Below are 26,875 nucleotides of genomic sequence, written 5' to 3' on the forward strand. Positions count from 1 at the left end.
CTATTGTATCTACCCCCGACAGATGATGGGCTGATCCAGTCTAGGTTGTCTTCATAATTATGCCGGAAGATGCAAATGCAATACTTTTCGAAGCACCGCACATTATTTTTGCATGTTGAATATTTACCACCACTGTAAATATGTAATTTTTATCAATGCATTGCTATAATGTTTTAATATAATCGTATTGTTATTAAGGTTCGGGTCAGGATTTTAGAGCAGGGTGTTTCAAATACATTGACCCGATTTGAAATCGCTACATCTCTGCAAACCACGAACTCTTCATAATAATCCACAATAAAGGTTTTCTTGGTTAGATGGTGTTATTTATAACTGTGTCGTAACCCTCCACCACCCGACACGGCCAATCAGCAAAAAAAAGCGTCACGTTGAAAAAAGACAATTAGTTCACTACTTTAGCCCCACACCGGTGGTGGTTGAAGAGTGAATCCACAACATTTACAGTTTGATTAGTACTGTGACGTTACGCTGGTAATTACATCCAACGTCATCGGGCAATACCACTTGAAACGGCGGGGCATAGAGTTTAAAATGATAACCGCTAGATGCTTCTGCCAGCGCACAAACATCCCCTAGCCTCAGTCATTCACCGGCCACACCCTGCGACTTGTCCTTGTGGTGATACGTCAAAGACCCGTAGAGTGATTTTGGTGCTACCATCAGCGACTCATCTGGATGACCTCAAAAACAGAATCACGGCAAGCGGTGACTTCAGTGGAAGAGAAGACTTCGCTTTGAGAGGCGTTTGGGACGAATTCAACTATCGTCTCGATGTTGGTGGAGGGCACATAGAGAATTTATAAAATGGTTAGTAAATCTTGATAACTCATTAAAGCGTTTGTAACTTCATTAGACCTCCTTTGCCAGTACCAAAATGTAACAATAGGGGTTTTTCCCCTTTTTTCTGGCAACAAAACTGAAACCTTTTTAACAAGGATTCATGTCTACTGCATAACCACAATACCTGCAGTCAAAATGCAAACAAAAACATACTATGATAATATATGTGGCATTGTCCTTGAAACTGATTGGTCCACACCAATGACAATGCATCATATATGATCATAGTATGTTTTTTGTTTGCATTTTGACCGCAGGTATTGTGGTTAATGCAGTAGACATGAATCCTTGTTAAAAAGGTTTCAGTTTTGTTGTCAGAAAAAAGGGGGAAGACCCCTACTGTTACGTTTGTAACTTGTTGTGTAATTGTAACGTGTTGTTGCCATCGTGAAATATACCGCTTTGAAATTGGGTCCACATTTTTTTAAACCACCCTGCATTAGCGTCTTACAAATTTACCCACGATAAGCCAATTTGGTTGACCCATCATTTGCGACGATATGCAGATCTCTTCTGGAAAGAGAAATAAATTAAAGCAGATCTAACAGAGCCCAGTGAGCCTTACCCTGGTAAAATTAAACACGGCTTGAGTTTATGAAGCGCTTTGCTGCACTAATAAATCTGAATGTTTGTTTTAGTAACCACCCACCCCTACACACCGAGTTGGCTTCAAGTCTCAGCCGTAGTGGGCGGGGTCACACTAGGGACGAGGAGGGGGCGGAGCCGTAGTGGGCGGGGTTACACTAGGGACGAGGAGGGGGCGGTGCCGTAGTGGGCGGGGTCACACTAGGGACGAGGAGGGGGCGGTGCCGTAGTGGGTGGGGTCACACTAGGGACGAGGAGGGGGCGGTGCCGTAGTGTGACCCCGCCCACTACGGCACCGCCCCCTCCTCGTCCCTCCCCTCCCCCTCCTCCTGCCGCTCTCATCAACTCCACTTCGCTCTCTCTCTCACAGCTCCCATAATCTCTCTCCCCTTCTCTCTCTCTCCCCTTCTCTCGCTCATCCGCTCCGTGGGCCCCTTCGCGCACACGACGACGGGACTACGCAGCGGTGACGGGGCCCGTCTGAGACCGACCGTAACCGAGGTCCCGGCCACACTGCCGTCGAGTTCTGTTCACGCTCCCGCCCGCCCCGCCCGCCCGCCTCCCGGCTTCCAGGGAGCAGCCAGCAGCAGCAGCCAGCAGCCTGTGGAGTTACAAGGTTTTGTCTGGAGACCCCGTTAAGACAAAATCCACGACTACAAACAACCACGTGACCAGCACCACCACCACCAGCACGTGATCACCAGCACGTGGTAATGGCTACCTTTTGTCGCACGCTGCTGCTGTTGTCGCTGTCTGTGTGAGCAGCAGCAGCAGCACGTGGAGGAAGTGGGGTTGGTTGCAAGTGTGGAAGTGGAGAGAGACGGAGAAGTTTGTACTTGTTTTGTTCACGATATTAATTATAAATAGATGGTGATGCTGCTGCTTGCTTGCACAGCGTCACAAACTCTTGCGGTTCTGCGAGGTCGCATTCGTAAACAACAACAACAGTTTGTAAAGTTGTTGCGTGGTGTGAAGTAAACAAGTTTATGTCGTCCGTGATGATGGTGTGGTTGTTGTGGTTGTTGGTGGTGGTGGTGGGGTGTTCTGGGCTCCCTTATTTATGTTTAATGATTGTTGTTTGTGACAATCTTTGAAGCCGTAGCAGCTATACGTTGATGATGGTGTGGTTGTTGTTGGTGGTGGGGTGTTCTGGGCTCCCTTATTTATGTTTAATGATTGTTGTTTGTGACGATCTTTGAAGCCGTAGCAGCTATACGTTGATGGTGGTGTGGTTGTTGGTGGTGGTGGGGTGTTCTGGGCTCCCTTATTTATGTTTAATGATTGTTGTTTGTGATAATCTTTGAAGCCGTAGCAGCTATACGTTGATGATGGCGTGGTTGTTGTGGTTGTTGGTGGTGGGGTGTTCTGGGCTCCCTTATTTATGTTTAATGATTGTTGTTTGTGATAATCTTTGAAGCCGTAGCAGCTATACGTTGAACAAGTCGGATTGATGAGTAACTCTGATAACTTGGCACAAGTTACATTTTGATTTTTATGCTTTCGTGACTGCAGGGATTCTTATTCTTGGTTCTTTTTGGTAAAGTCACCACGTAGAAGGGAAACTATAAAATAATAAAAATATAACACAAAATTCTCACGACGTTTCGACTGCAACACAAGCAATCATCATCAGGTGTGAAAACCACAGCAAGAATATTTTGTTGTGGTTTTCACACCTGATGATGATTGCTTGTGTTGCAGTCGATATGTCGTGAGAATTGTATTATTTTATATTTGTATTATTTTATTGTTTCCCTTCTATGTGACTTTACCGAAAGAACCAAGAATAATAATTTTATTGTTTTATATTTTTATTATTTTATTGTTTTATATTTTTATTGTTTTATTGTTTCCCTTCTACGTGGTGACTTTACCGAACGAACCAAGAATATTTTAGCACAAGTTGTGGTGGTGGTGAACGGGGCCTTTGGCGTTTGTGGTTTACGTGGCTGTGTTATTGTTTGATTTATTGTTCTGATATACAGCACCTCTAATGTATTTTTGCCGTAATTACAGTACTCTTATTCGTAGTTTAAAAGTAACGTGTATAGATTTTACAAGTTCTAAGTTACGAGTGAACGACTGTGTCTGATTTTTCGTGGCTAACGTGGCTGTGTTAATGAGCTCCACGTGGTTAATACACGTGGCCGATTTACGACTGCGGTCATTTATAAAGGTGTATTATAAGTGCTGTGTTTTACAGTATAAAGTACCACCACCACCGTGTGTGTGCACAGACGGTGGGAGCGGTTTAATAGGACGTGTGATAATATGCCTGACACATTTCTTTGCATTTTCTACATACGTGTAAAATCTATGACACTCAAGCGCATGTTTAAATAACTTGCTGAATACAAATACGGGCATGTTACATAACGCTTGAACAATGTAGTATTGAGATGCTGTGAATCACAATGGATGACGTAATTGTTATGGCGAGTGGCTTTTTAACAATCGATTCGGCAAAACAAAACTGAAACCTTTTAACAAGGATTCATGTTACTGCATTAACCACATACTATGATAATAAAAAAACATACTATGATAATATATGATGCATTGTCCTTGAAACTGATTGGTCCACACCAAGGGATGGCTTTCTTGGTGTGGACCAATCAGTTTCAAGGACAATGCATCATATATGATCATAGTATGTGTTTTGTTTGCATTTTGACTGCAGGTATTGTGGTTAATGCAGTAACATGAATCCTTGTTAAAAGGTTTCAGTTTTGTTGCCAGAAAAAAGGGGAAAAAACACTATTATTATATTTTGGTACTGGCAAAGGAGGTCTAATGATGGAAAACGTTGATCCATCTGAGCAGTGTCCGCTCACTCTGGCTGACACGTGTGTACTCATTGTTGTATTGTGTCTGTGTGTGTGTGTCCGTGTGTGTGTCCGTGTGTGTGTGTCCGTGTGTGTGTGTCTGTGTGTGTATGTCTGTGTGTGTATCCGTGTGTGTGTCCGTGTGTGTCCGTGTGTGTGCAAGCAGGTTGTTGTTGTTGTTCCTCCCCCTTTGAAACTCCTGCCAAGGTGCTTACACATAGAATAACTTCAGTGTACACCGTACACAGCAGGTTGCAACATCCTTGTACAAACACACACACACTCACACACTTATATACACACTCACATACACTCATACACACTCATATACACACTCATATACACTCATATACACACTCACATACACACTGACATACACACACACATACACACTCATGTACACACTCACATACACATACACACTCACATACATACTCACATACACACACACATACACACTCACATACACACTCACATTCACACTCATACACACACATACACACTCACATACACACTCACATACACACTCACATTCACACTCATATACACACTCATATACACATTCACACTCATATACACACACACATACACACTCACATACACACTTACATACACACTCACATTCACACTCATATACACACACACTCACATACACACTCACATACACACTCACATTCACACTCATATACACACTCATATACACACTCACATACACACTCACATACACACTCACATACACACATATACATACACACATACACACTCACATACATACACACATACACACTCATATACACACTAATATACACACTCATATACACACTCACATACACACTCACATACACACTCACATACACACTCATATACACACTCATATACACATACACGCTCACATACACACTCACATACATACACACATACACACTCACATACACACTCATATACACACTCATATACATACACACACACTCACATACACATACACACTCACATACATACACATACACACTCATATACACAACAACGACAAAGATCCCCCATATTACCTTAACAGACTGTATACACACATACACACTCACATACACACTCACATACACACACACTCACATACACACTCATATACATACTCACACACATACACACACTCACATACACACTCACATACACACTCACATACACACTCACATACACACTCATATACACACTCATATACACATACACGCTCACATACACACTCACATACACACTCATATACACACTCACATACACACATACACACTCACATACACACATACAACAACAACCGCCATTCGCCACTAAGTGGCGGTGACGTCACCACGACGCTTGTGCCAGGCTATGTGCACCCTGAGGCCACGTGAAGTGTCGAACGCCCGCTGGCAGGAGGTCACGGGGCAGACCCAGGTGCCACGGGTCGACTGACTGAGATGATTGGCTGATGCACCACCTGTGCCCCCTACTGTGCCAACCTGCTGTGCTTTAGCCACCCGGCGCTCCGCTCGCTGTTGTGAGCGTCGCTCCTCCGCCCTCCATTGTTGTTGGAGGGCGACTGCCTCCAACTGCCCAGTAGCATCCTTCACGAGCCTCCTCCACAGAGGCCGATCTTGACACCGCTGGTACCAGTCATCGGCAAGTCCACTCAGCTCCACGTCCTCCTGTACCACATCACTCCATCTCTTCTCTAGCCCGTGCCGCGCCCGCCCAGCCCCCTCAATCCGGCCAAACAAAAGCTGTTTCGGCATGCGGTGGCTGGGCATGCGGGCTACATGACCCAGCCATCGCAGCCTTGCCTGCCGGAGGAGCTCACCGATGGGACCCTGCCCAGATCTTTCAAGGATTTGTGAGCTCCTCACACAATCCAGTCTGGTTAAACCCAGGATGGATCGTAGGCAGGCCAGCCTAAATGTTTCTAACCGGCGAAGATGTTCCACCAGGGGGGTCCACGTCTCGCAAGCGTAGAGAAGGGAGGGAATGACCGTGGCCGAGAAGACCTGAAGCTTAGTGCGGAGCGACAGACCAGGTAGCTTCCACACAGCGTTACGCAACCGATGAAAAGATATTGCCGCTCGACTGATTCGGAGTGAGACCTCTGCTGTTAAACTGGAGCCAGTCATAAGCACACTGCCCAGGTATGGGAAACTCTCCACTCTCTCCACAACTGCCCCATCACCGATTGGGAGTTGTGGGGGTGGAGTGTCCGATGGTACAAAATACCCAGGCAGGTGCTTAGTTTTGGTGGGGCTGATGGTAAGGCCCCACCTCTTAGTGGCACGCTCCAGTCTCAGCAGCAGCGTCTCCAACTCCTCCTCTGACTGAGCAGCTATTACCAAATCATCAGCATACATAACGTGGTTGAGCAATAGGGAGCCATCCCTTGACCGCACCCGGGCATCGATTAGCCTCCCATTATATCTGTACCATATGGAGATTCCCCCGGTACAGCTATTGAAGGCTTCACGAACTACGTGGTCAAAATAGATGTTAAATAATGTGGGAGCCAGAGGACATCCCTGTCGCACCCCAAGATGTACAGGGAATGGCTCTGACTCCCGGCCACGTAGTTTTACCCGGGCCCGCTCACCATCATGAAGGTCCTTAATGATCGTGAGCAGAGGGTCAGGTACTCCAAAAGCACGAAGAACGACCCAGAGCCCAGGCCTACTGATGGTATCATAGGCCTTGACCAGGTCAATAAAGCAGAGATGTAGGTCTTGTTGGAATTCCCTACACCTCTGCTGTAGCAGACGGACAGAAAATATGGCATCTGTGCAGGACCGCCCTTTCCTGAAACCGCATTGGGGCTCCGCAAGCCTCTCCTCAGCGTGCCTGGCAAGGCGATGCTGAATAATCCTTGCCAGGACCTTTCCCGGCACACTGAGGAGTGAGATGCCCCTGTAGTTGTTACAGTCTGTGCGGTCCCCCTTTTTAAGAAGGGGGACCACCAGGGCATCCTTCCAATCCTGCGGAACCCGTCCAGTGGTCCAGACTGTTGTTATGATGTCATATAGGGCAGTCTGTGCACAAACGCCACCCTCCCTCAGCATTTTGCTTGGGAGATCATCTCTGCCCGCTGCCTTTCCTGGTCTCAGACTCCGGATCGCCTTCAATACTTCCTCAGCAGATGGCACCTCAGCCAGCCACTCACAGGGGGTGACTTCATCCAATATTTGAGGCACCGCAGCCTCAGCAGGGTCATCCTCACTTTGTGCCACGATGTTTTCCTGGCTGAGGGATTTTCCCTCCCCCAGAACCTCACAGAAATGCTCAGCAAATCTGCGAACCTGTTCCTGGGGGTCGGAAATTGGATCACCGTTTTTTCCCCTGATGATGGTAATAGGTGTGGCGCTGCAGGTTACTTTTTTGATGGAGTTAAATAGAGATTTGTGATCACGGGCCACTGAGGCAGACTCCATCTCCTCAGCAACCCGCGACCACCACCCATCCTTGCAGCGCCTCACGGCTCTCCGAACCTCTGAGCGAAGGCTGCGGTAAGCCTCCTCATTCTCTGACGTGGGATTCTGTAGCCGATGACAGTGGGCCTGTCGCTTTTTCTCAACCATCCTGAACAACTCCTTTGTCATCCAGGGTGTCTGGGGAGGTCTGGACCACGTACCCAGAGCAGCCATTGCAGCTGCATGAGTCACAGTCCTAAACCTCGCCCATTTACCCTCGACATCAGGAGGAGTCGGGGACGATGCCAATCCCAGCCGCAAGCGATGATGAAATTCTCGCTTGCAACTTTCATCAGATAACTGAGACCAGGCCACTTTAGGTTGGAATGGGGTCCTGGGTGTACACCCACCACCGGAGTGGAAGAATGGCAGGCGCATCTTACAGATGACTAGTCGATGGTCAGAGGGCAGATCAGCTCCACGGTAGGTCCTGGTGTCAAGGACATGGGCTCGCATTCGCTGGTCCGTCACTATGTAGTCCAGCAGATGTTCTTGCTTGGACCCGGCATGCATCCATGATGTTGTGTGGATGCGCCGATGCCGGAACAGCGTGTTGGTAATTACAAGCCCATGGGCTGCACAAAAATCTAGCAGCCTCCTACCGTTGTTATTGAGCTGATCTGGCCCATGCCCTCCAATCACTCCAGACCAGGTGCCAGTATCATGACCAACTCGGGCATTGAAGTCACCCAACATGATGACTCTATCCCGAGGGGCCACTTTAGCCAGCACCTGTGACAGGAGGTCATAGAAGGCATCTGACTCATCGGCTTTGCCTGCATCCCTCCACGGATGTTCATCTTCGGTGGGGGCATAAGTAACCACGACCACCATTCCTCGCCTCCGGTTGATGGGAAGGCGAGCGCAAAGTAGCATGGGGCTTACAGCTTCCCACACCTCACCGCCACGCTCCCACGCCCCCTTCATTCTTTTGTTCAAAAGAAGACCCACACCCTGTTGTTTGGCAGTCTGCTGCCCCGAGTAGAGGACTGTCCACCCCTCATGGTGGCAGGAGCCAGAGCCGGTCCACCGGACCTCCTGAATGCCGCATAGATCCAGGCGGTACCGGTCCAGCTCCCGACAGAGGAGTGGCAGCCTCTCCTCTGCAGTGAGCGTTCGAACATTCCACGTGGCCACCCGTAGTGGCTTTTCGTTGTTTCTGGAGTAGCCCCGAGGGTAGGTATTCAATCTCCTGGCTCCGCCAATTGGGGTTTGGCCAGGAGACGTCATAGACGCCTGGCCCCCCGGGGCCTCCGGCACAAGCTTAGTTGAAGAGAAACAACAAAATAACAAAATATATATAAAACAATAAAAAATTCTCACGACGTTTCGACCATAACTCAAACGGTCATCATCAGGTGTGAGTTATGGTCGAAACGTCGTGAGAATTTTTTATTGTTTTATATATATTTTGTTATTTTGTTGTTTCTCTTCAACGTGACTTTACCGAAAAAACTAAGAATATGAATTACTGCAGTCACGAAAGCTTTAAATCAAAATTTACAAGCTTAGTTGTTACATATTTCAGTTTAATTCGTGGTTTCGTGGTAATTAATTGAAGGTGGAGGGGTTACCAGCCCCTCGCACCCATCCAGAGCCCCCGTTTAGCCCCTGTGGTGGACACATATGCCATGAGGGGAGGAGCCAATCAAAATGGGATCTCCCCCCACAGCGCTGTCCACGACAGAGTTGCCCGTCCGGCACCGCGAGGAGGTAGGGGGTTGTTTTGCCGGACACACACATACATACACACACATACACACACTCACACTCTTACTGCATTACGCCAAGAATGCAGTAAGTGGTCAGATCGTAAACATTCGGGATAATTATTCACCCAAACAAAAATTATATCGTACGTACTGATCACACCCCTAAACTCACTTAAGTCATGTACTAAGGTGTGTCTTGATAATGTTAACTGGTTACTTGACGGAGTGACCACACCCCCCCCCCCCCACCATACTGATAGATGATTTAAAAAAAAATGAACGGATCAATGAATGACTCATCACGTGCTAATCACTCATCAACATCCTGTTGTCAAGAGTGATTTAATATCACTTCTCTGTGTAGTAATTTCATGGCGGTACAGGGCTTGCACAGTCAGTGCAAGATGTATTCAAAGAGCACTGCCCAATTTTAAGTGAACGTGAAATTGCATGCAACAAAGTAGCAAACGTGTTACGTTGAACTGGCAATTGCATTTACGTAGATATTGCGTTTTACATAAGCATCACATGGAGCTACTGTGTTTGTAATATAATGGTTCCATCTGCTTCGTTTTTATGAAATGTTTTATTTATTTAAAGCATCATGATCATCCATTACTGCTGCTAACCACTAAATGAATACATTAATTTCCTTTCAATTTGTGAATATAGGTGCACGTGGCCATGCGAGATCTGAAAGTGATGTGTGTAAGGGCGGTCACACGCCTATCACTTGATTAATTGCAGTTTTAAGTCAGGGTTGAATGTTGACGCATTGATCCCCATTGCCTTGTGATCTCTTAAGTGGCCGATCATTCGTTGTTCCTAACAAAACGCCAGTCCACCGACGTTGGAGAATGAGTGGCTTCGCCTTGACCTAACGAATGTACCTGCATCAACCCTGACTGCACACCCAACCCCCCTTGTTGATGTAACAATATAAATCCTTAAAACGGCCTAGCAGCGCAACGTCCCACTGCTCTTTATTTTGTTGTCGTTCCGCAGCAGCCAGGAAGATGAAGCCCCGTGCGCCGGTACCACCGCTGATGCGGTCCCAGTCCCAGACTGGGACCCCCAGCTTAGACCCACCGGACGGTGGCGACGGCCCCCCAGTGGACAATGTGGAGCTCAACGTCATCCTGCCGGGCGGGGTGCACCACGTGGCCCGAGTCGACGGGAGGTGCCTGTCGTGCACTTGGATTATTTACACAAAGATAAACAGACAAAGATCCCCCGTGTAGCCTGTAACAGAGTTGTAGGGGCAAGTGCTGTTAGCGAGCACACACAAAGACAAAGATCCCCCACCGTGTAGCCTGTAACAGACTGTAGGGGCAAGTGCTGTTAGCGAGCACACACAAAGACAAAGATCCCCCGTGTAGCCTGTGACAGGCTTTAGGGGCAAGTGCTGTTAGCGAGCAGCACACAAAGACAAAGATCCCCCGTGTAGCCTGTAACAGACTGTAGGGGCAAGTGCTGTTAGCGAGCAGCACACAAAGACAAAGATCCCCCGTGTAGCCTTAACAGACTGTTGGGCAAGTGCTGTTAGTGAGCACTTATGAAGGCCGGAACGGTACACGAGGGGGTGGGTGGCCAGCACCACGCCCGACCGCCTTTGTCTCCCCAGTGGCAATGTTTTTATCCACCGCACCAGGTACTCATTTGAGGCTGAGTCGACCTAGGGGAGGCCCGGGACCCGTTCAGATAATTGTCACCGGTGTTGGCCGTGAGCGGGAATCAAACCCGGGTCGCCAGGTTCATAGCGCAGCGTTGCGCTAACCGCTACACACACACGCACACTCATTCCATTCCTGCGGGGATCAAGCGATGGATGGGTAAGCATTTTATGGCCGCCCAAGTTTGGCACAGGCGTAATGGGTTCCGTAGACACACCTTCGTATAGACAACTCCTTTATTACAACACAGCGCTCCCCGACAGTCCTGATGGGCTGCTACAGCCCTAGGGACACGGCCTACTCCCGGCGTGCCGTGACGCTGGCAACGCTCTCGGCTCCTCCGCTGTGATCACCCTAAGGGGGGGCTGACCCCTGACCCCGACCCAGGGTCTACACTCTGGCTTCCTCTGACCTCGCCCTTATAAGGGCGTAGGGCCGGGGAGTCCCAGAGTCCCACCACTGGCCCCAGAGTCCTACCACAGGCCCAGAGTCCCACCAGCGGCCCCAGAGTCCCACCACTGACCTCAGAGTCCCACCACTGGCCCAGAGTCCCACCACTGGCCCCAGAGTCCAACCACTGGCCCCAGAGTCCCACCAGCGGCCCCAGAGTCCCACCACTGGCCCAGAGTCCCACCACTGGCCTCAGAGTCCACCACTGGCCCAGAGTCCCACCACTAGCCCCAGAGTCCCACCACCGGCCCAGAGTCCCACCACTGGCCCAGAGTCCCACCACTGGCCCCAGAGTCCCACCACTGGCCCAGAGTCCCACTACCAGTGCCCCAGAGTCCCACCACCACCGGCCCAGAGTCCCACCACTGGCCCAGAGTCCCACCACCACTGGCCCAGAGTCCCACCACCGGCCCCAGAGTCCCACCACCGGCCCAAAGTCCCACCACTGGCCCAGAGTCCCACCACCGGCCCAAAGTCCCACCACCGGCCCCAGAGTCCCACCACCGGCCCAGAGTCCCACCACTGGCCCAGAGTCCCACCACTGGCCCAGAGTCCCACCACTGGCCCAGAGTCCCACCACTGGCCCCAGAGTCCCACCACCGGCCCAGAGTCCCACCACTGGCCCCAGAGTCCCACCAGCGGCCCAGAGTCCCACCACCGGCCCAGAGTCCCACCACCGGCCCAGAGTCCACCACCGGCCCAGAGTCCCACCACCGGCCCAGAGTCTCACCACCGGCCCGCACGGCGTCCCCGGGGCCCTTGCAAGGGGCCCCAGGGTCCTGTCTGGCTGCTACCGGTCTTCGGCTTCGGTCTTCAACTGGTCCCAGATCGGCTGGGGGAGGTCCCCTTTGATGCCCCTTGCCCAGTGAGGGGCTCAGCTGTCTGGGATCCTAGAAGCCCCGTAGCCCTTCACCCCGACGGTACGAGGTACCGTAGTACCATCTGTGGTGTTACACTACGTGGTACCGTAGTACCATCTGTGGTGTTACACTACGTGGTACCGTAGTACCATCTGTGGTGTTACACTACGTGGTACCGTAGTACCATCTGTGGTGTTACACTGCGTGGGACCGTAGTACCATCTGTGGTGTTACACTACTTGGTACCGTAGTACCATCTGTGGTGTTACACTACGTGGTACCGTAGTACTATCTGTGGTGTTACACTACGAGGTACCATCTGTGGTGTTACACTACGTAGTACCATCTGTGATGTTACACTACGAGGTACCCTAGTACCATCTGTGGTGTTACACTATGTGGTACCGTAGTACCATCTGTGGTGTTACACTACGAGGTACCGTAGTACCATCTGTGGTGTTACACTACGAGGTACCATCTGTGGTGTTACACTACGTGGTACCGTATTACCATCTGTGGTGTTACACCACTTAGTACCATCTGTGGTGTTACACTACGTAGTACCATCTGTGGTGTTACACTACGTAGTACCATCTGTGGTGTTACACTACGTAGTACCATCTGTGGTGTTACACTAGTAGTACTATCTGTGGTGTTACACTAGTAGTACTATCTGTGGTGTTACACTAGTAGTACTATCTGTGGTGTTACACTAGTAGTACTATCTGTGGTGTTACACTACGTAGTACCATCTGTGGTGTTACACTAGTAGTACCACCTGTGGTGTTACACTACGTAGTACCATCTGTGGTGTTACACTACGTAGTACCATCTGTGGTGTTACACTAGTAGTACTATCTGTGGTGTTACACTAGTAGTACCATCTGTGGTGTTACACTACGTAGTACCATCTGTGGTGTTACACTACGTAGTACCATATGTGGTGTTACACTACGTAGTACCATCTGTGGTGTTACACTACGTGGTACCGTAGTACCATCTGTGGTGCTACACAAGCATTGAAATGTCAATTTGGAAAGGCGTGAGAGTGGAGTTTAATGAGAGTGGTGAGTGGAGTTTAATGAGAGTGGTGAGTGGAGTTTAATGAGAGTGGTGAGTGGAGTTTAATGAGAGTGGTGAGTGGAGTTTAATAAGAGTGGTGAGTGGAGTTTAATAAGAGTAGTGAGTGGAGTTTAATAAGAGTGGTGAGTGGAGTTTAATAAGAGTGGTGAGTGGAGTTTAATAAGAGTGGTGAGTGGAGTTTAATAAGAGTGGTGAGTGGAGTTTAATAAGAGTGGTGAGTGGAGTTTAATAAGAGTAGTGAGTGGAGTTTAATAAGAGTGGTGAGTGGAGTTTAATAAGAGTGGTGAGTGGAGTTTAATAAGAGTGGTGAGTAGAGTTTAATAAGAGTGGTGAGTGGAGTTTAATGAGAGTGGTGAGTGGAGTTTAATAAGAGTGGTGAGTGGAGTTTAATAAGAGTGGTGAGTGGAGTTTAATGAGAGTGGTGAGTGGAGTTTAATAAGAGTGGTGAGTGGAGTTTAATAAGAGTGGTGAGTGGAGTTTAATAAGAGTGGTGAGTGGAGTTTAATAAGAGTGGTGAGTGGAGTTTAATAAGAGTGGTGAGTGGAGTTTAATAAGAGTGGTGAGTGGAGTTTAATAAGAGTGGTGAGTGGAGTTTAATGAGAGTGGTGTGTGGAGTTTAATGAGAGTGGTGAGTGGAGTTTAATAAGAGTGGTGAGTGGAGTTTAATAAGAGTGGTGAGTGGAGTTTAATAAGAGTGGTGAGTGGAGTTTAATAAGAGTGGTGAGTGTAGTTTAATAAGAGTGGTGAGTGGAGTTTAATAAGAGTGGTGAGTGGAGTTTAATGAGAGTGGTGAGTGGAGTTTAATGAGAGTGGTGAGTGGAGTTTAATAAGAGTGGTGAGTGGAGTTTAAGAAGAGTGGTGAGTGGAGTTTAATAAGAGTGGTGAGTGGAGTTTAATAAGAGTGGTGAGTGGAGTTTAATGAGAGTGGTGAGTGGAGTTTAATAAGAGTGGTGAGTGGAGTTTAATAAGAGTGGTGAGTGGAGTTTAATAAGAGTAGTGAGTGGAGTTTAATAAGAGTGGTGAGTGGAGTTTAATAAGAGTGGTGAGTGGAGTTTAATAAGAGTGGTGAGTGGAGTTTAATAAGAGTGGTGAGTGGAGTTTAATGAGAGTGGTGAGTGGAGTTTAATGAGAGTGGTGAGTGGAGTTTAATGAGAGTGGTGAGTGGAGTTTAATGAGAGTGGTGAGTGGAGTTTAATAAGAGTGGTGAGTGGAGTTTAATAAGAGTAGTGAGTGGAGTTTAATAAGAGTGGTGAGTGGAGTTTAATAAGAGTGGTGAGTGGAGTTTAATAAGAGTGGTGAGTGGAGTTTAATAAGAGTGGTGAGTGGAGTTTAATAAGAGTGGTGAGTGGAGTTTAATAAGAGTAGTGAGTGGAGTTTAATAAGAGTGGTGAGTGGAGTTTAATAAGAGTGGTGAGTGGAGTTTAATAAGAGTGGTGAGTGGAGTTTAATAAGAGTGGTGAGTGGAGTTTAATGAGAGTGGTGAGTGGAGTTTAATAAGAGTGGTGAGTGGAGTTTAATAAGAGTGGTGAGTGGAGTTTAATAAGAGTGGTGAGTGGAGTTTAATGAGAGTGGTGAGTGGAGTTTAATAAGAGTGGTGAGTGGAGTTTAATAAGAGTGGTGAGTGGAGTTTAATAAGAGTGGTGAGTGGAGTTTAATAAGAGTGGTGAGTGGAGTTTAATAAGAGTGGTGAGTGGAGTTTAATAAGAGTGGTGAGTGGAGTTTAATAAGAGTGGTGAGTGGAGTTTAATGAGAGTGGTGTGTGGAGTTTAATGAGAGTGGTGAGTGGAGTTTAATAAGAGTGGTGAGTGGAGTTTAATAAGAGTGGTGAGTGGAGTTTAATAAGAGTGGTGAGTGGAGTTTAATAAGAGTGGTGAGTGTAGTTTAATAAGAGTGGTGAGTGGAGTTTAATAAGAGTGGTGAGTGGAGTTTAATGAGAGTGGTGAGTGGAGTTTAATGAGAGTGGTGAGTGGAGTTTAATAAGAGTGGTGAGTGGAGTTTAATAAGAGTGGTGAGTGGAGTTTAATAAGAGTGGTGAGTGGAGTTTAATAAGAGTGGTGAGTGGAGTTTAATGAGAGTGGTGAGTGGAGTTTAATAAGAGTGGTGAGTGGAGTTTAATAAGAGTGGTGAGTGGAGTTTAATAAGAGTAGTGAGTGGAGTTTAATAAGAGTGGTGAGTGGAGTTTAATAAGAGTGGTGAGTGGAGTTTAATAAGAGTGGTGAGTGGAGTTTAATAAGAGTGGTGAGTGGAGTTTAATGAGAGTGGTGAGTGGAGTTTAATAAGAGTGGTGAGTGGAGTTTAATAAGAGTGGTGAGTGGAGTTTAATAAGAGTGGTGAGTGGAGTTTAATAAGAGTGGTGAGTGGAGTTTAATAAGAGTGGTGAGTGGAGTTTAATAAGAGTGGTGAGTGGAGTTTAATAAGAGTGGTGAGTGGAGTTTAATGAGAGTGGTGTGTGGAGTTTAATGAGAGTGGTGAGTGGAGTTTAATAAGAGTGGTGAGTGGAGTTTAATAAGAGTGGTGAGTGGAGTTTAATAAGAGTGGTGAGTGGAGTTTAATAAGAGTGGTGAGTGTAGTTTAATAAGAGTGGTGAGTGGAGTTTAATAAGAGTGGTGAGTGGAGTTTAATGAGAGTGGTGAGTGGAGTTTAATGAGAGTGGTGAGTGGAGTTTAATAAGAGTGGTGAGTGGAGTTTAATAAGAGTGGTGAGTGGAGTTTAATAAGAGTGGTGAGTGGAGTTTAATAAGAGTGGTGAGTGGAGTTTAATGAGAGTGGTGAGTGGAGTTTAATAAGAGTGGTGAGTGGAGTTTAATAAGAGTGGTGAGTGGAGTTTAATAAGAGTGGTGAGTGGAGTTTAATAAGAGTGGTGAGTGTAGTTTAATAAGAGTGGTGAGTGGAGTTTAATAAGAGTGATGAGTGGAGTTTAATGAGAGTGGTGAGTGGAGTTTAATGAGAGTGGTGAGTGGAGTTTAATAAGAGTGGTGAGTGGAGCTTAATAAGAGTGGTGAGTGGAGTTTAATAAGAGTGGTGAGTGGAGTTTAATAAGAGTGGTGAGTGGAGTTTAATGAGAGTGGTGGACGTGCTGCGTGAGTGGGCGAATGATCCCAGGTAAAACTGGCTCCACGTGGAATGTTTCTGTGCTCACACAGCGGGTTTTAAATGCATTAAAATAAATGTGTTATTTTCACGAAGCATAAATCTTCATGGCCGCGAGGTCAAATTGCCCTCTTTGCAAGCAATTTTATAATGAGCTATTTCCAGTTGTCTGTAATGTGGTCATCTTTTGGGTGATTGCATCTGCCGGTGTGTTATTTTTTTTGGGATTTGTTAAATGCGCAAATAATCGCTATGGATATAATAAACACGCCATTTTATTTCTTGGAAAACATTTACGGTCATTTTGAATACAACATTAAAAGTATATTTTGTATCCATGCAACACGTTTTAACTTGTTAAGCCGTGTTTGAAATCCATGAGTGTGAACAAGACGTATGATTGATCCCCCTCCTTGTAATACGTTAGGATGGTGAGTGTTTTGAAGATGCATTGTGTACAATTTTTTACTTACATTCCATACTCATTGCTACGGCCCCGTAAACAGTAATTTAAATTACACTCCACACATCGAATGTAAACATGACACAAACGCATCCGCGAGCGTTCATAGCCATGCAGTAAGAATATCACGCTGCATCTTTTGAACAATTTTCTGGTTTCTAAATTACGAGTCGGGTTTCAGTCGGGAACAACAAATGTCCTTACGCACGACTCACACTTTGACGTTGACTTGGAGCTGCTGCTGCTGCCCACGTGTTGCTGTGTGAGCAGCAGGACGGTGACGGACCTCCTGGTTGAACTCTGCGGTCCCTACCGGTTGAGCCCTGACGGCCACACCCTGGAGCTGCTATCGAGGGACGATGCATCGCCTCTACAGTACGGGCCCAGCACACCGCTGGGGGCCCTCGGTGCTGGGACAGCCCTCCTCAAACCTCGGCCCGCCGGCGATGACCGACTGGAGAAGCCGATGCAGCCCGTTGTCCCGGAGGTAAAGCGTTGATTCGCTGACGCGGCCTCGTCGTAGGTAAGACTTTGACAGTCGAAACACGCTGGAACCTGCGTAGAGATCTTGGAGTGACGGCCTTCCTCCTAAAAAGCCTCGGCCCGCCACTGATGACCGACTCAGGAAGCCGATGCAGCCCGTTGTCCCGGAGGTAAAGCGTTGATTCGCTGACGCGGCCTCGTCGTAGACAAGACTTTGTACAGTCGAAACACGCTGAAACCTGCGTAGAGATCTCGGAGTGACAAAGCTGATTAGAAAAATGGACGTGTAAGCAAAGTGGCCCGGTTCATGCGTACATGCAAATAACTATTATTAGATGAATTATAAGAGTTTGAAACTACACTTTGAGCTAGGTGTGGCTATGGGTGTGTGTTAACACAGCATGTGTGTACATTGTCAGTACACAATTTTAGTTAAATTCTCCTTAAGTACATTTTAGACGTCATTGCCTCAATTGGTTAGCTTCTGCATTAGGCGTCTTTCACACATTTCCTCGGCCGTGTCGTGCTTGTTGACACTTTGTAGAAAGTCTCACGTGTTGTTACAGGTAAAAGGATTTTGTACAGTTTTGTATTAGGGTCCATCTGTGGATTACCATGTTATATACATGGCTCTCCGATTTGACCTTTGTGATAATGTGCCGGATTCATTTCTGAACCTTGCACGCATGCTGCCGACTACACCGTCACGCGATGAGTTATCATCGGGAAACCTTGACCCCTTCGGGTCAAATCTACTTATGAATGGAAATATTTGTGAGACTGGATTTGGTTGGATTTTGGTATCTTGACTAATGAAACATGATGAAATGCCATTATCACATCATGCCTCACTGGATGCACCGGTTGGTGTTACCCGCCAGTTTACAACTTGCAATTTATCAATCTTTGAAATAGCGTGATCAACCGGACTACGCGTTGATTGTGTTTTGACCGACCGACTGTGTTGCTTTATATGGTTTCCAAATGTTGCTAAACCCTGTTTGTCTGGTATGCTTCTCTCTCTGTGTCCCCTGTTGTATCTGTGTTAGTTCCCCCCTACTTGGGTGTCTGTGTATACATCTGAGGTTGTGTCTCCCCTCTCTCTCGTAAACTTAGCTCTTCTGTACCTGATGATGGCTGCTTGTGTTGCAACCGAAACGTCGTACGCTATTATGTTATTTTATTATTTATTATTTATACGTGACTTTACTGATAAAAAAACAAAGAGTAACTACATTTTGCTTTGGCTCAGTTCGCCTGCAGATCATGTTTTTACCAGGCTATACTTAGCATTCATCCAGTAGAAAATTTATACTGAATGATGATGCGGATGATGATGATAATACTTATCCATGGGTGGAATATGCTATGCAAACATTCTTATTTTAAAAATGTTTTACTTTTAAGCAACTTGTATAAACATTGCAACCTAATTAATTTTAAAGGAAAATATTTCCCTCTCGTCACTTCACCGGCTGTGATTATATTTATCACTTGCATTCAGTGAAAAGGATGGATTGCTTTTAGATCAAAGTATTTACGCGCCATACTTGGCTTTATTGAGAAGATAGAGTTGGACCGTTCCGTTCTTCTGTGCAAAGTTGAAGTCTGCTTCGAAAAGCGTACGATGCTTTTTGTTAAATCTTTTAAATTTGACTGCCTCGTTACTTGGTAGTAATGAGGAAGTCAAATTTCCTCTTGGAAATATGTGAATGGTTGGAGTAAGATTTCAATTGGTAAAAGGAGACCGGCAGTCTTATGAATAATACGAAGGGCTAAGATGCAGCCACTTTGTGTGACTATTTGAGTAGGACTGTGGTGGTCAGGCAGAGTTGGAGTTGGTCAGTTTAACACGTAGCAGGCTTTCGCGACCAATATCCATCATAGAGGTTTTTGGGTTAGACCGCGTATAAATATATAAATGTTGTGTCGTGAAAACCCGCCACCACCCGACACAGCCAACTAGTAAGGGCTGTCGCGTAAACAGAACGTGGACGATTCGTCACTAGTACAGCACTCGTGTGTAGTGTATAGTGTAGTGTATAGTAGTGTATAGTGTAGTGTATAGTAGTGTATAGTGTAGTGTATAGCAGTGTATAGTGTAGTGTATAGTGTAGTGTGTAGTGTATAGTGTAGTGTATAGTAGTGTATAGTGTAGTGTCTAGTAGTGTATAGTGTAGTGTATAGTAGTGTAGTGTATAGTGTAGTGTATAGTGTAGTGTACTAGTACAGCACACCGGTGTGTTGGGGAGCCAAGCCACAACATTTACAATCTGAGTACGACGTTTTGCCAGTAATTACAACCAGCTTCATCAGGCGACATCCAGATTTGTGGAGAAGTCTTCCTGTCTCGTTCCTTACATAGAGGCATAGATGCGTTTACTTTTGATTTATAGCCAGGTCAGCCTATACTGTCATAGTTTTATGCAACTGTTTCCATATTTCCTACTTTATTGACACCAACACAAGTACAATTAAATTACAATAATGAAATGCTCTTAAACAGAGATATGGATAGATATTGGTAATTAGAGACATGTGTTTTCCATGATATCCAAATCTATTACGTATTTCCAATTCTACTCTGCATTGTTTAGTCTGAAATGTAATTTAAGCATGCTTAGCAACTGCAGGTGCTTTAATCCTGGGGATCAGTGAACAAGGCCTTGATCTTCTCTCCTGTGGTGGCTTTGCATTGTACACCAGGATCAGGGGCTAGTTTAGAATGTTTAGCGAGTATGTAAATGTTGTGAAAGCCCAATTGTACCAGAGGCCATGGTACATTAGTTGATATTCTACCAAATGACAAAACGTCTTAGATTTTATCTTGTGATGGTTGTTTATTGTATACTAGACACAGAGGCATATAGCTGGATACAGACCGATAACCTTTGGTGCATTTATTTTCATCTTACAAGTTTAACACGTAGGCTTTCGCGACCAATATTCATAATAAAGGCTTTTGGGTTGGATCGCGTTATTTATAAACGTGTCGTAACCCTTATTGTTAAATTAAATATATTGCAACTACAATTCCTTATAGGGGAAACTACTAGTAATTAATAACAATTGAATAATTACCAATCTATTATATAATTACAATACCCTCCCCCTATCCACCTCTAATCGCTGCGCCTGATATGAGTTAAATGATGTCGTCACCCTACTGCTGCTCTATTTAAGACCGGGAGCAAGCGGAGAGGGCTTCACCATTCTGGCGAATTGCCCGATGATGCTGGATCTAATCACCAGCGAAACGTCGTATTCACAATGTTGTAAATTATGTTGTGGATTCACTCTTCTACGCGCAAATGGGCTAAAGTAGTGAACTAATTGTCTTTTACTCTTTGGTTCTATTCGGTAAAGTCACCACGTAGGTAAAAAAATAAAACAATAAAATTCTCACGACGTTTCGGCCACAACACAAGCGGCCTTCATCAGGTGAAGGGACCAGCCTGTCTCGAGGACAGCGCTGGAGTGAAACACAGCCACGCTCAGACTACGACCTTTAAGTTTGGCTGTGTTTCACTCCAGCGCTGTCCTCTAGACAGGCTGGTCCCTTCACCTGATGAAGGCTGCTTGTGTTGTGGCCGAAACGTCGTGATTTTTGTTGTTTTATTTTTTTACCTACTACGTGACTTTACCGAATAGAACCAAAGAGTATGGATCCTTGCAGTCACGAAAGCTTCAAATCTAGAATATTTTGTCTTTTGTGAACGTGACACATGTTTACTGCTTTGGCCATGTTGGGTGGTGGAGGGTTTTACGACACATTTATAAATAACGCGATCTCACCCAAAAACCTTTATCGTGAATCATACAAGTTACACGATGAATTTGCTTAGTTAGAGGCTCTCCCCAGGGGTACAAATGCATGCATCCTGTCATCCAGGATATATGGAATATTACACAGCATCATTTGTTAAGCAGGTTATATACTGGTGATGTGATCCAGAAATTCGAAACCAGCTTACTTTCTGAAATCATGCTTTGTCTGCACTGCTGGAAAATATTGGTCTGGAAGGTCCATAGGCAGAATGGATGAAACATCATTACAAAAAGGTTTTTGTTGGGACTGAGCATGAGCCCAGTACAGAGTCACAGTACAAGGGGGGGAACAGAAAGACAAAACATAATTTTACAGTCTGTGTATTATGTATTCATTACCCATGATCCTCCACCACAAACTTGAGTTTGTGTATAGTTTTTCTGTTTTCTGCTGCTAAATCCACCATAGCTTTAATGGTGCTGCTGTTCTCAACAGCTGGAAACAGCATTTGTTTAAAAGGGCAATCCACAAGGTCGAAACTGGTGCAGAGTTTTCCTGCAAAGGCAGAGGCCCCATTGGCTGAGAGACAAATACAATAACATTGTTATTTGTGTGAAGAGGTGGGCTTCCTGTCCCATTGAACCTCCACTACAGCACATCGTGAGGTTTTATACTGTAATTCAGACCAAGTGTAACCCAGTTTTAGTCCCCCTTAATCCACAGCCTAGCCCAGTATTTCATTTTTAAATGGAGAAATTTGATGAACGTTGACAGCTGGATCCTAAGAGGGTAAACGAAGAGGGGATTTGTTAACGACAGCGTTCAATTCGTCGATCCTCTACTTAAATCTCTTAATTCTAGATTTGAAGCTTTCGTGACTGCAAGGATCCATACTCTTTGGTTCTATTGGGTAAAGTCACGTAGGTAAAAAATAAAATAACAAAAATCACGACGTTTCGGCCACAACACAAGCGGCCTTCATCAGGTGAAGGGACCGTGCTGTCATGAGGACAGCGTTGGAGTGAAAACAGCCAAGCTCAGGTCATGGCCCATGCACCTCCTACGTACATCGTGCTCATGTTTATACTAATTCCTTTGTCAAAGCGTTTTGCTTCCTCCCACACAGCTTAAAGGACGCGACCTGGGCTTGGCTGTTTTCACTCCAACGCTGTCCTCGTGACAGCACGGTCCCTTCACCTGATGAAGGCCACTTGTGTTGTTGTGGCCGAAACGTCGTGATTTTTTTTACCTACGTGACTTTACCGAATAGAAGCAAAGAGTATTACATCACTTAATTTGTTTTTCAGCAAACGGTGCGACTGATGGTGAACTACTCGCGAGCGCGTAAGAAGACCGTAGTTCTGGCGAGCCCGCGCGTGGCCCTGCAAGCGCTGCTGCCCGACATCTGCAACGAGTGCGAGCTTGACGTCCACCACACGGCGCTGTTCGGGGACGCCAGCGAGACGGAGCTGCTCGATACGTCGTGCTCGCTGTCCGAGCTCGGCGTCAAGGAGGTGTACGCCGTCGACAGGAGCAGAGGTTTTGTTTTAACATTACTTTTGAGCTGATGGAAAAGAACAAAAAATTCGTTTCGATTTGAAGCTTTCGTGACTGCAAGGATTCATCCTTCTTTGGTTCTTTTGGTAAAGTCACCGCCACGTAGAATGAGAATAAAATAATAAATTAATAAAATTAAATAACACAATAAAATTCTCACGACGTTTCGGCCACAGCACAAGCGGCCTTCATCAGGTGAAGGGACGAGACTGTCTGGAGGACAGCGCTGGAGCCGCTTGTGTTGTGGCCGAAACGTCGTGAGAATTTTATTTTGTTATTTTATTTGATCAATTTATTATTTTATTCTCATTCTACGTGGTGGTGACTTTACCGAAAGAACCAAAGAATAAAAAATTCGTTTTATCATGGCGGTCCTTTATAAGGCTGGCTTAAAGCCTACCTTCCCTGCAGTTTCTTTTAGACTTGTCAATAGAACCTCCTGGTTATTGACCTAGAATTCATCTTCTTTGGTTCTTTCGGTAAAGTCACCACGTAGAATGAGAATAAAATAATAAATTAATAAAATAAAATAACACAATAAAGGTCAGACGACAGGTCTGTTCCTTTCACCTGAAGAGGGCCACTTGTGTTGTGGCCGAAACGTCGTAAGAATTTAATTGTGTTTTATTAATTGATTATTTTATTCTCATTCTACGTGGTGACTTTACCGAAAGAACCAAAGAAGATGCATCCTTGCAGTCACGAAAGCTTTAAATCGAAATTTGACCTAGAATTGTTTATTTTATCGGTATGACTTTTAAGATAACAATTTGTTTTAGACGTCTGTATATATGTGTGTATGTGTTCATGTGCGACTATATTTTGTACATTACAGGCCTATATATAACGCGTAAAAATGTTTCTTATATCATCATGCAATACATTTTTTTTTACATTTCATTTTGATGCCTTCCACACTACCCTGATATACCTGGAAATAATTCTGTTCTCATTTCAATCGTTCTGATGTACAGTCTATTGTCTAAATTTTGATTTAAAGCTTTCGTGACTGCAGTAATTCATATTCTTAGCTCTTTCGGTAAAGTCACGTTGAAGGGAAACAATAAAATATATTTTAAACAAAATATATTTTATTATCTTATTGTTTCCCTTCAACGTGACTTTACCGAAAGAGCTAAGAATAGTCTATGGTCTGTTTATGGTTTTTTTCTGAGATTCCAAATGCAATGACACTTGTCTTCCTTTCACGTACTTTTATCATTATTACAGTTCATTTGGAATCGCGGACCCCCATGTGGTGATGGTTCAAACCGTGTGCACCTTCTGAAGTTTTAATTTTTTGATATTCTACTCATTTTTTCACCTCTAAAGTTTTCAGACATCGGTATATCTTTTGGGTTTCAAGGTATTTTACTTGTCAGCGTCCTGGAAATATGCCCTGGTCATCTGACTTTCAGTTTTGATACCCCCCCCCCCTCCACTATAATAAATAGCCTTGCTATCCACGTAGAGGTCTCTTACAAGTATATTCTAGTTGCTGTGCCTACTTTTGTGACAGTGTTCATAACTGCTAGCATTTTTAAAGTAAATAGTGCACGTGGCACCTGCTCAAATATCTCTAGTTAGATGCTGATGTGAGCATTGCTTGAAATCAGTCCGCCCGGCAAACTCTCTCAGTCTGCTCACTCTCGGTCTAGTCGCCTCTGGTTCTTTCGGTAAAGTCACCACCATGTAGAATGAGAATAATAAGATAATAAAATAACACGATAAAATTCTCACGACGTTTCGGCCACAACGCAAGAGGCCGTCTTCAGGTGCTTAAGGTTGTGTGAAATCCCTCCCCGTAGAGGTTAAATTTCGATTTAAAGCTTTCGTGACTGCAAGGATTCATCTTCTTTGGTTCCTTCGGTAAAGTCACCACCACCACGTAGAATGGCCGAAACGTCGTGAGAATTTTATTGATGGTGACTTTACCGAAAGAACCAAAGAAGATGAATCCTTGCAGTCACGAAGGCTTCAAATCGAAATTTAGTCGCCTCTGCCTCGTGCTAATTTGTGTCAGTAGGCAAAGCGCATGAATTGGCTTCGAACCTAAAGCCGCCGTGATTGGATTTCTCTGTCGTTCCTTTGGCTACCCATGCATAGCAAAGGAGGTCTCATAATGTAAATGCTCACCCCGAGCCCTCGATACTCTGATGGTGCGCTGTTTTTGAGTTGCACGCCTTTTGGCGTCTTCTGGTCCAACACCAATGGAGACTAGGCTCTAAGAAAAGCCGTCTCGCGTGTGGACCAATCAAATTCAAGGACAGTGCCAATATTATTATCAGAGTTGTCTTTTTGTTTGCATTTTGACTGCTTGTGTTGTGGTTATTGCAAACACGATGCCTTGAATAAAGGTGTCAGTTTTTGTGCCAGTTAAAAAGGTAAAACCTATTACTATATCTTGTTACTGGCAAAGGAGGTCTCATAATGTAAATGCTCACCCCGAGCCCTCAATACTCTGATGGTGCGCTGTTTTTGAGTTGTACGCCTTTTGGCGTCTTCTGGTCCAACGCCAGTGGAGATTAGGCTCTAAGAAAAGCCGTCTCGGGTGTGGACCAATCAAATTCAAGGACAGTGCCAATATTATTATCAGAGTTGTCTTTTTTGTTTGCATTTTGACTGCTTGTGTTGTGGTTATTGCAAACACGATGCCTTGAATAAAGGTGTCAGTTTTTGTGCCAGTCAAAAGGGTAAAACCTATTACTAATGCAGAGGATTGTTCGTGTTATTTGTTTGTGCGTGCGTGCGTGCGAGTTTATGAGCTGCATGTTTGGGCTTGCTGGCTGCTGGAATCGAGCACGGAATGTTCACACGTCCCGTGTGCGGCCACCATGTGGGTGAACTGACTTCTTGGCCGCATTAATAATGGCTTGGGAGGCTTAGAATGTCCGTGCTTGGACAGCTCCATGGTTACCGTGACGGGCTGCAAGTTTCAACCCCTTGGCACAACCAGCGCCGTTCTCTGCTGCGCGCTTTGCTGCATTTTGTGTGCCACCAGCGCCACCCGGTGGGAAATTGAAGAAGTGTAAAATATATAAGCTTAGCTCTTTCGGTAAAGTCACGTTGAAGGGAAACAATAAAATAATAAAATATATAAAACAATAAAAATTCTCACAACGTTTCGACCATAACACAAACGGTCATCATCAGTTGTGAAAACGTGAGAATTTTTATTGTTTGATATATCTTTTTTATTACTTTATTGTTTCCCTTCAACGTGACTTTACCGAAAGAGCCAAGAATATGAATCACTGCAGTCACGAAAGCTTTAAATCGAAATTTAAGTGTAAAATATTTTAATTTTTTTACAATCCTGCCATCTAGTGGAGAAGTATTGTTACAATGAACAATGTGAACGCTCCGTAGAGGTGTACCTAAAAAAATATATATACACAAGTATGGTGTAATATGCATGTTTATATCAACATTTAATAAACACCTTGATAATTTTGGTACGTGCGTGAAAATAGTACACCTTTTGCAATTTGAAGTTTCTTGGGTTTCAAGCGTCGTACAATTAATAAATAAATAGACCACATATTGAAAGGCTTAATTAATTTAACTTTAATAATAGTTGGGTTTTCCCCTTTTTTCTGGCAACAAAACTGAAACCTTTTTAACAAGGATTCATGCCTACTGCATTAACCACAATACCTGCAGTCAAAATGCAAACAAAAAACATACTATGATAATATATGGTGCATTGTGCTTGAAACGGCGACGTGGCTCCAGCGGCCCGGGTCGAAGGCGAGGCCAACGGTGCGGGAGGGGGTGACCGGCTTCTTCCGGTCTCCTGTGCGAGGCGCGGCTGGCCTGGAGGGCTCTGAGCAGGAAACACAAGGTTTACATCGTTAGACCTCCTTTGCCAGTAGCCAAAATGTAATAATAATAGGGGGTTTTTCAACCTTTTTTCTGGCAACAAAACTGAAACCTTTTACATTATGAGACCTCCTTTGCCAGAAACAAGATATAGGAATAGGTTTTACCCTTTT

The 26,875-nt window shown here is 45.3% G+C and overlaps 1 protein-coding gene across 1 annotated transcript; it reads left to right on the forward strand.

Moving 5' to 3' along the window:
* Positions 1–1,796: 1,796 nt before the first annotated feature.
* On the forward strand, positions 1,797–26,338 carry LOC142917129 (protein cordon-bleu-like). The gene is made up of 4 exons (XM_076061828.1): positions 1,797–2,156; positions 10,459–10,633; positions 17,342–17,558; positions 22,631–26,338. Exons 2-4 carry the CDS (start codon positions 10,470–10,472, stop codon positions 22,889–22,891), a joined length of 642 nt encoding a protein of 213 aa, XP_075917943.1. The 5' UTR covers positions 1,797–2,156; positions 10,459–10,469; the 3' UTR covers positions 22,892–26,338.
* Positions 26,339–26,875: the final 537 nt, after the last annotated feature.

This window comes from Petromyzon marinus, unplaced genomic scaffold, assembly GCF_048934315.1.
Source record: "Petromyzon marinus isolate PM22_M1 ecotype Great Lakes invasive population unplaced genomic scaffold, UKy_Petmar_22M1.pri1.0 PM_G_Scaffold_42, whole genome shotgun sequence".
NCBI classification, from domain to species: domain Eukaryota; kingdom Metazoa; phylum Chordata; class Hyperoartia; order Petromyzontiformes; family Petromyzontidae; genus Petromyzon; species Petromyzon marinus.